The sequence below is a fragment of the Procambarus clarkii genome, chromosome 18 (genome assembly GCF_040958095.1).
Source record: "Procambarus clarkii isolate CNS0578487 chromosome 18, FALCON_Pclarkii_2.0, whole genome shotgun sequence".
Taxonomy (NCBI): Eukaryota; Metazoa; Arthropoda; class Malacostraca; order Decapoda; family Cambaridae; genus Procambarus; species Procambarus clarkii.
The window spans coordinates 7,466,061-7,476,491 of record NC_091167.1 but is presented as its reverse complement, the minus strand read 5'-3'; the positions used below and the strand labels follow the sequence as shown (position 1 = coordinate 7,476,491).

The 10,431-nt window shown below is 35.4% G+C and overlaps 1 protein-coding gene across 1 annotated transcript; it reads left to right on the top strand.

The window, feature by feature from the left end:
• Nucleotides 1–724: 724 nt before the first annotated feature.
• LOC138365921 (S-adenosylmethionine synthase-like) lies at nt 725–1,935 on the top strand. The gene is made up of 2 exons (XM_069326634.1): nt 725–1,095; nt 1,140–1,935. The coding sequence occupies exons 1-2, from the start codon at nt 725–727 to the stop codon at nt 1,933–1,935; spliced, it is 1,167 nt and encodes a 388-aa protein (XP_069182735.1).
• Nucleotides 1,936–10,431: the final 8,496 nt, after the last annotated feature.

The window sequence follows — 10,431 nt, the reverse complement described above, 5'->3', positions numbered from 1 at the left end:
TAGGGAACATCATCGTCATCTCAATCATTATGAACCAAAAAAAAGAGATTGTGGTGGTTGTGGGAGAGAATCAATAATAGAGAAAAAACGTCTTGAATACAAATGTCCACACGTACAGCAGATTTTTGTTAACAACATATAATAAGGATGATTTATAATGAATCTTATCTACCATTTGACAGAGGCTGTTTACCTTGGAGACCGGTTGGAAATATATGAATTGAATTTCAAATCTTATTGTTCCTTGTATTACATTTTTATATATGACAATTATATAACTATAATAAATACTTCTATAATTATTGACACAATATTATTATCCCTTTCACCAGATGGAATTATGTTCATTAAGAGTTAAGGATTACAGGTTACAAAATTATACATTCACTCTTCCAATTAGAATGAGTAATAATGTTTTTTTTAATGGTTTATAATCATTTCAAAATAAAATAAATGATCCATATTCTTTTTTGACCCACAGTTTTGTTATAAGACAGAGCAGCTGTACACTTGCTTTACAGTTGCTCAGTTGCTCTCTCTCCACGTGACCAGGTTAGCGTTCTCTCTCTCTCTCTCTCTTCACACAACTAGGTCAATGTTTTTAATAATATTCCTTTACATAACGGATTTTTATTTAGTTAAAATCTAGCCAAGGAAACCTGGTCCCAAATTCAAGAGTACTTAGAAGTAACATTTTCGTTCCCCAGGATAGTGCGCTGAGAGCATGGATGGAGATCATGAGACGTTCCTCTTCACCAGTGAGAGCGTAGGCGAAGGCCACCCCGACAAAATTTGCGATCAGATCAGCGACGCAGTGCTTGATGCCCATCTTAGCCAGGACCCTGACGCCAAAGTTGCTTGTGAAACGTGTACCAAAACTGGTATGATCATGATCTGTGGGGAGATTACGTCCAAGGCCCAAGTTGATTATCAGCATATTGTGCATGATATTGTTAAGAAAATTGGTTTTGATGATTCACGAAAGGGCTTTGACTACAAGACCTGTAATATTCTTCTGGCCCTGGAGCATAAGTGTGCGGAGATTGCTAATGGTGTACACATTGGGCGCAGTGATGACAACATTGGTTCAGGGGACCTACCTTACCTACCTTGAGGTAGGTAAGGTAGGTCCTTACCTCCCAGGGACTGATGTTTGGTTATGCCACTGATGAGACCGATGAGTGCATGCCCTTAACTATTATGCTGGCACACCTTCTCAATCAGAAGATTGCAGAGCTGCGAAGAGATGGGACGTTCTGGTGGGCGCGACCTGACTGTAAGACTCAGGTCACATGCCAGTATGCCTTCGATCCAGGAGCTGTTATTCCCAAAAGAGTGAACACTGTTGTCGCTTCTGTACAGCACTCGGAACAAATTACTGTCGAAGCTTTGCGTGACGAGGTTATAGAGAAGGTCATCAAGGTCATTATTCCTGAAAAATATATAGATGCTCAAACGAAATACCACATCAACCCTTGCGGAGAATTCATCATGGGTGGACCTCAAGGTAACGCTGGGCTAACTGGTAGGAAAATCATCGCCGACACTTACGGTGGGTGGGGCGCTCACGGCGGGGGAGCGTTCTCTGGCAAAGATTACACAAAGATTGACCGCTCAGCGGCCTTTGCCGCCCGATGGGTTGCCAAGTCACTAGTGAAAAACAAATTATGTAGACGCTGTTTAGTTCAGGTATCTTACACCATTAGTGTTGTGCACCCCATAAGCATCAGCATCTTCCACTATGGCAGCTCACAGTACACATCAAAACAGCTTCTGAAGATTGTTAACCACAACTTTGATCTACGACAAGGACATATTGTCAAGGAGCTGGGCTTAAAGAGACCAATCTACAGTGATCCCTCGTGTTATGGACATTTTGGACGGCAACAGTTCTCTTGGGAGCAGCCCAAGAAGTTGACCATCCCTGAATTTTAGAGTCCAATAATTCTTAAGGATGACTATGGCCAGTTTGCTGATATAGACAAGTATTGTTCAGTGGGAACCTTTAATTTTATATTCAATTGATAATTTTATATACTTTTTTGACGTTTTATATACCAGAGTATATAAAATCCCCGGGCCTTTTATATCTCCGAGTAAATAAAATTAAAATGACCCTATAAATAGATAGAATTTGGTTTTTATTCTTATAAGGTGACATCAGCATCTGGGTCAAGATAAATACGTTTTCTTCCCTTAAACTGAATCCAGTTTTTATCTTTTTGGTGGGGGGTTCTCTGTGGTCGTCGTCCTCCTCCTCCTCCTCCTCCTCCTCCTCCTCCTCCTTCTCCTCCTCCTTCACCTCCTCCTCCTCCTTCTCCTCCTCCTTCACCTCCTCCTTCTCCTTCTACTGTTTGTGATTCTCCTCCTTCTCCTCCTCCTCCTTCTCCTCCTCCTCCGCCTCCTCCTCCTCCTCCTTTTTCTACTGTTTGTGATTCTCCTCCTTCTACTGTTTGTGATTCTCCTCCTTCTACTGTTTGTGATTCTCCTCCTTCTCCTCCAACTGTTTGTGGTTCTCCTCCTCCTCCTTCTCCTCCAACTGTTTGTGGTTCTCCTCCTCCGCCTCCTCCTCCTCCTCCTTTTTCTACTGTTTGTGATTCTCCTCCTTCTACTGTTTGTGATTCTCCTCCTTCTCCTCCAACTGTTTGTGGTTCTCCTCCTCCTCCTTCTACTCCAACTGTTTGTGGTTCTCCTCCTCCTCCTCCTCCTCCTTTTACTGTTTGTCCTCCTCCTTCTACTGTTTGTGATTCTCCTCCTTCTCTTCCAACTGTTTGTTGTTCTCCTCCTCCTCCTCCTCCTCCTTCTCCTTCTACTGTTTGTGAAGTTTTTACCTTTCCTACTCCTTCTCCTGCATCTTGTAATTCTCCTCCTCCATGTGATTCTTTTGTTTGTTCTTCTTTCTCGACTTCCACATAAATGTTAAATTTAATGCTAGCAAATGTGTCTGAGGAATTAATATTCTTAGCTAACATTTTACATTCCACCTCATAATGACCGTCTTCGAGTTCAAGTTTCATAACCACGAATGGGGGTAGTGAATTTTCTTTCATTGGGAAACTGTCCGAATAAAATCCACAATTAAATATATCTTGACTTGCAGCATGGGTACATGATATCAACAATTTGTTCATGTAAAATCGTTGTCTTTCCTTTCGAAATTTTATACGTGATGCATCTAAACTGTTCTTTAATTTGACGTCTTTTATTTCATTTAGATCTGTATAATTATCAGGTATGAAATTATGGAAATTCCATGGAAATATTAATATAATTGGATTTTTTGTATAATATCCCCTATCAATATTAGAATTTGTATATAGTTTATGTACGTAATATGCAGGATAACCATTGGTAAAGTATTGGTGGATTTTATCATAATAACTAAGGAATTTATTAAAGGGTTGAATTGGTGTCTTGTCAGTTTCAGCAATATTTTTAGGATTATACGAAATTGGTGGTTTGGGAACAATAAAGAGACCTTTATAAGTTTTTATGTCTTCGATAAATGGCGAGAATAATGATTCTATAAGTTTGGATTTCATTTTGGATTTTCGAAGTTCAGACGAATCTGTTTGCCAAACGAATTCTTTTGTTTCTCGGGCATATTCTTTTGTTTCCTGTGGTAGTTTAGAGAAATCTGCTTGACAGATGGAGGATTGTAATAATTCTTGAAGTAATTCATGAGGTTGTTCGACGGATTCCATATGATTGATGACGTGAGGAACGCCAGAGGACTCATTTTCACTTATTTGAGGTAGTTCAGAGGCCTCGGTTGTTAATGTTTCTTCAGAGGTCTCAGTTTGTAATGTTTCTTGAGGCAGATCGGGGGCCTCAGTTTGTGATGTTTCTTGAGGTTCTTGAGGCAGTTCGGAGGCCTCAGTTGTTAATGTTTCTTGGGGTGGTTCAGAGGTTTCAATTTGTAATGTTTCTTGGGGTGGTTCAGAGGCCTCAGTTTGTGATGTTTCTTGAGGCAGATCGGGGGCCTCAGTTTGTGATGTTTCTTGAGGTTCTTGAGGCAGTTCGGAGGCCTCAGTTGTTAATGTTCTGCTGACTGATGTTAATGATTCTTGAGGTACTTTAGAAGCTTCTGTGTGACCGAGGGAGGATTGTTGAGATAGTTCAATGGACGTTAATGATTCTTGAGGTACTTTAGAAGCTTCTGTTGGACCGAGGGAGGATTGTTGAGATAGCTCAATGGACTCTGGTGTTGTGTCATGGCTGATGGAATTGTAATTGTTTTCCTTTTTAAATAATTTTTTAGTATTTTTAAATTTTTTCCGTGAATTAATGACTACTATAACTGTTAGGAAAATAATTAATATTATTAACATAATAATTGTTGAGAGTAGATTACTCATTCTTAATTTTCTCTTTTTTTAATTATATGATTTTTAATTCAAATATTTTTAAAAAATAAAGTAATTATTCAACCAAAGTCAAATATGTTATTGTTTTTATCCTGTTGAGTAGTTTTCCAGTATCAAGTGATATTGGATATTATATTAAATATTGGAATACCATTCAATATTGAATGAGTAATTCAATGTTGAATGAGTCATTCAATGTTGGATTGTTTTCCAGTATCCAGCACTATACTATATACTCTATACTATGTCGATATTGATTAGTTTTCTGGTTAGTATCCAATGATATTGGATATTATATTCAACATTGAACGTGTGCAGATGTGACAACAGTCACAAACACCCTGATGGATAGTTGAAAAAAAAAGAGATTTGAGTCCCTGATTAAAAAAAAAAAGACTACTACTACTACTACCCTACTTAAATTACTTACTGTTTTGCTTACTGAACACTGTAATACAACAGGTGTTGATGCAAACTCAAATCCAAAAAATGTCGTCCCTACCACAGGTGTTATTAGAAAACATATTTGCACTGGTTCCATATCGTCATCTTTTAATTATTTGTTCCAGAGTTTGTAAAATTTGGAGCCATGTTATTCTTGACTCGTCATACATGCCATTCCGCACTCTTCAAAAATAATTAATATGGGATTCGTATACTCTTTTCCCTAGTCCACTTCTACACAGCAATGAAGACGGTAATTTGTCTCTTTACAATGCATCCTATATTGTGGAACAATTATGTTACATCAAATACAACATAACCGATGGAAGACACTGTATGAGAGGCCTTCTAAAGATGATCGAGACTAAAATGAATAACTGGTCGAAAATGGGTTAAGAAAAAAAAGAGTCTGAACTATTTGAGTTATTGAATGATCATCCTGTGTTTACATCAACATTAAAAACAATGACGAGTGTTAATCATCCTTTAAAAGGTATGATAAACAAAAACAAAGTGTGGTCTTTAGTGACAGCTATGACAATGTTCTCTCGGGATACAGATGAAATTTTACAATTGTTAAATATTTGTCTTCGAATGTATCCCACGTCAACTGTTCTGGATATTTTTTATGGATATACAGTTATTTTTCTTTTTTCTTTTCAAAACTTCAAGCAATCTAATATTAATCATTATAAGGTACATTCTGCACTCTATCTGACCGAAAATATAATTCTTCAATCGACAGAACAAACATATTATTGTGAACAGGCCCTTCTAATCAATCATGTTCCAAGTAAAGGTGAAATTACACGTGTCGATTATGTTCCTAGAGTGGATATAGTCAGTATAGTTTTGAAGATAGTAAAGCGGCATTCATCTTTGAAATTTTTAATTATCGAATCGCAGCCACAATCACCACTTGTACAACAGTTACCGCAAAATGCTATTTGTTCATTTTCTACGTATAATTCTTTTTCTTTTTCTTTTGATGTATTGGTGCTTATGCCAGATTCTTCTGACATTAATAGGGAGGAAGACTGGAGAAAAAAAGTGAAAGAAATTTCAGTAATCAAATTTAGAAACATGTTATCCTATGAACAGAATAAACCCTGTTACAATTTAAATATTAATGTATATCTACTAATGGTAAGTAAGAGGAATCAGGATTTATGTTGGATTATGTATTGTATTTTGGGACTACGTAACTTTATAATTCCTGTAAGTACTGAAATGTGTCAGGTGCAAGAAAGGAGTTGTGAAGACAATGTTTTAGTTATTTGTTCATCTATTTCAAGTATATGTATGTACTGTTATGACCATTATTGTAATTCTTCTATGGAAAAAAATTGCGTTATTACAATAGATGGGAGTTTTGAAAGATTTCTAGATGATGTTCTCTCTATATATAATTTATATGACCGACATGAATATGATGGTGAATGCAATTGTTGGTTACCACCTCCGTTAACTTACAGTGAGATTTATAGTGCCTATGCATTATCTTATCATAGAACACCAGATTTTATATTTTGGTTAAAAACAAAATGCACCTTTAATGGTGAATATCATCCAAGTTTTAATTATTATATCATTTATACAGATATGTTAATAACATTTCAAACTATGCCAACATTTTCATTAGTTCGATTATTTAAAGGAAAAGATGTAATTTGTGAACATCATATGATTGCAACAATCACTAACAATTAAAAATTTGATGTATTGGAAATTGAACTGAATAATTCATTTGAAAAAGATATTAATACACTTCTTGGACAACAATTGGCGACATTTAATGAAATTAATATAAGTGAACGCCACTACTGTCTTCATTGTTCTAAATCTCTAAAGGATGAATATTTTGCTCTAAAACAAAAAATCAATTGGTGTGATATGGTAGCGGTAAGATTTACACGTTTTAATAGTTTTGATTTAATATGTGCTCAATGTGCAAATATCAATGATGAGGAATAACTGTATATTAATATTTTATTTAATCCTATTTTATATAAAAAAAAATGCACATTTAAACTGACCATGTATTAATTATTATATTATAAATCAACCCGTTCTCGCAAATTTAATAAGTCAATATTGACTTATTAGTTGCGTGCATAGGTGACATACTAAACATAATAGTTTCCCTTGAAAAGCTTCATAGAAAACCTATTATAGGTATAGGTTAGGTAATAATTGTAATTACGAAGCAATAAGATGCTTATCTTAACATATTAAGTAGGTTAGGTAAGGTTGGTGTTTTCTATGAAGCTTTTCAAGGGAAACTATTATGTTTAGTATGTCACCTATGCACATATTTAATAAGTCAATATTGACTTATTAAATTTGCGAGAACGGGTTGTATAAATACAGATATGTTACAACAGGTTGTTAAACTATACCAACTAACTTTCTATTTTAGTTACCATCTCAATGAGGTTTATAGTGTTTATACATTATCATAGAACACCAATTTTTATATTTTTGGGGGGTTAAATTAAGTTTTGAGTCGGGGTCAGGAAGGATGGCAGTGGCAACACTTCTTCATACTGAGTGGTACCGGATGTGAATGCTTTTTATAGAAGCTCATGGTCAATTGATGCCACTGAATGTATTGATACATTTATAATGTTTATTATTATTTTAGTTTTGATTAGCTAATAACTCTTTCATCTGAAACCACCTGCCGTCATGTCAGTCATGACGGAGGAGGTGCTGCTGCTGCTCCCGTGCTGTGCTTTGCTTTGCCCTCGGCCAAAGACGCTCATTCCGCCTTTCTCGCGATCACAGGGTCCACCCCCGGGGCTATTGTGCCGGCTTCCTCTTCGTGTTTTTCGAGGTTCAGTGCCTTGGCACCTTCCCGAGCCCTCGCTCAATGATGATAACTTAGAAGATGAGGAAGAATATTTACATTGAGCATCGGGAGCACGCTTGTGCTGGAAGAAGAAGGATGGTGGATTGTTTGTTGTCCAGGGAGGATTCATTGTGATTTAATGAAATCCATAACTATAAATAATTTTTATAATTATACTCCATATTAATACAGTTTAGAAATTATATTCCTAACTAGCTAGTTAGCTAGCTTATTCGTTTTTTACCATATTCGACAATATGATATATATGTGTGATTGGTAAGAGGAAAATCATGACGAGTCAGGTGAACATTTTCATGACGGGTTTGTAAGAAAAAAAAGGGTGACTGGTTGCGGACTGGACCGAGGGGTTGCTGGGCCCCGGGGTTGTCCTAATATTTCCTCAAGTAATTTGACCACCATCACCAGGACCAGGACCTTCAAGAGCAATACTTCCACTACTATGACCAGAACCTCAAAAAGCACCACCACCACCACAGCCAGGACCAGAACCACCAAGAGCACCACCATCACCGCCAGGACCAGTGCATCCAAGAGCGCCATCATCACCGCCGCCAGAACTTGCGCCTCCAAGAACAACACCACTAAGGCCATCGCTGCAAGCACCAGCTTATCCATTGTAATCAGTGATAGAATGAGAGAAAGATATTCTTTATCTGTATATTTATAATGGTTTCACGAAATTAATCACAGATAGGATGGGGTGACAGGGGTAGAACAACACATATGGAAAGAAAGCCAAGTGCAAATGCCATAAAAAAATATCTATCTTACATTGTTAAGATGAAATTTAGGAAAATCATAGATACCACCAGTGACAGCTCCTGCCAGAACCCCCATCATCATCTTCTTCTTGTAAATCATCGCTGTTGTTATTTATTTGAAAATTATGCAAGGATTTTTGGTTTCAATTATATAAATTCAAACTTCCCACCTATGTCTTTTTTTTCCTAAAAATGTAACACATTTTTTTTTTTTTTAGGATTTTTTTTTAAGTGATTGTTTCTTATAAAGAAAAATCTATTGTAAATGGGATATAAAAAACTATGAATAAAAAATATAGAAATATTCCTTTTGGAAAATTTAAGAGTAAATTAGAATATCGTGTATATAAATCTATATTTTATCATTTAAAAAAAAAAATAATAATATCAAAGTAGATATAAACAAAAGAGGACTATTAAAAAATAACCAACTATTTGAAATTGATATATATTTCTCAGATTTACAATTAGGTATAGAAATTCAAGGTCCTACTCATTATATAGACATTGAACAAATTAATAGAGATTTAAAAAAAAAATGTTTAATAATATTGGGATTATTTTGTTATATGTAGGATTTAATACTGTAAAGCATGATATACTAACTTGTTTAAATATTATTACTAAAAAGATAATTATATATAAAATAAGGTATGTAAATCAAATCATATATAGATTTTTCAAGGAAATCTGGTTGAGTCGGTCCATTTATCAGCTGGGCAAGTCTATTGTGATGTATATGATGACAGGATGTAAGAGAGATACCCACACTGTCTTGTGCATTCTAATAAGGGACGGAGAGGAGATATGCCGGTCTGAGCTCGGTTAAGAGTTACTCCAACGCGCTTCTTTAGCTAATCCTTAAAATCATCTCTTGAAGGTATTGTATGACATTTACATTATTTATATTAAAAAATCATAATCTTGTTATTTGCCATTGTATTATACCTATTTTTTTTGTAATTTTCAGATAATTATAAAATGATGGTGATGTTGGTGGTATTGTGGGTGTTGGTTGTTCGAACTGTATTCAGTCAATCTTCATCTAACAAACAAGATGTGTGGAGTAAATCAATCAATGAAAGTGAGATGTGTAAAATTCACAAACTACAAGTTTTGGCTTTGTTAATAATTCTTATGTTGATATATTGGTGTTATAATAATGGTCAGATGGATAACGAAGACATAGTGATCAATATAATATAATGTTAAGATAAATTGTCCTAGTGTTAGGTGGTTGCCTGTTTTGGGAGATATGTCGGACAAGGAACTCGGCAGTCATACTATAGAATTGATCCTACAACTTTGCTTGCTTAACAAACTTTTAAATAGTTTAAATGATACAACCATTTTGGGCCCCCCCCTCTATACTACTAAATTTTATATCATTGATTAAATATGGCTGATTTAGTATATAGATAGGAATTGAATAAATTATATTTCATTTCTATATCTCTTTTATTCGCTCTAAATAAACCTTTTCTCTATGATCCTTGTCAAATATTCTTGCATCATTTAGTATTTTTGAAGTGCTCACACATAGCATCTTGAAACGATCCCGATCTGCAGCAGCTGTGTTCCACATTTTACCATCTATTCTAGCTTTCTGATAGGCATATGCCCATACATATAAATATCGTATCGTTATATGTGAATTAAATTGAACTTCCTTTTTCATTTTTTCTTTTCTCTCCTCCATTATCCTGTATTTGACAAGTACACGTTTAGGTTCAGGTCTGAAAAGAAAACATAAATAAAGAATCAAACTCCCACAATGATTGATTGATTGTGAAGAAACAAATAATATTTTAAACTAACACTTGGAGAGAGAGAGTAGGTCTAAATAAACCCTTGCTCTTCTTGTTGAGGGCAGTCACCTACTACTCAGGCAGTGTTATTGTGCTGGGTTTTTCTTTGACAAAACACATCCCAGTGAGCCATCCCCTTCTCTTCCCTTCATTGTAAATATATAAATATATAACATAG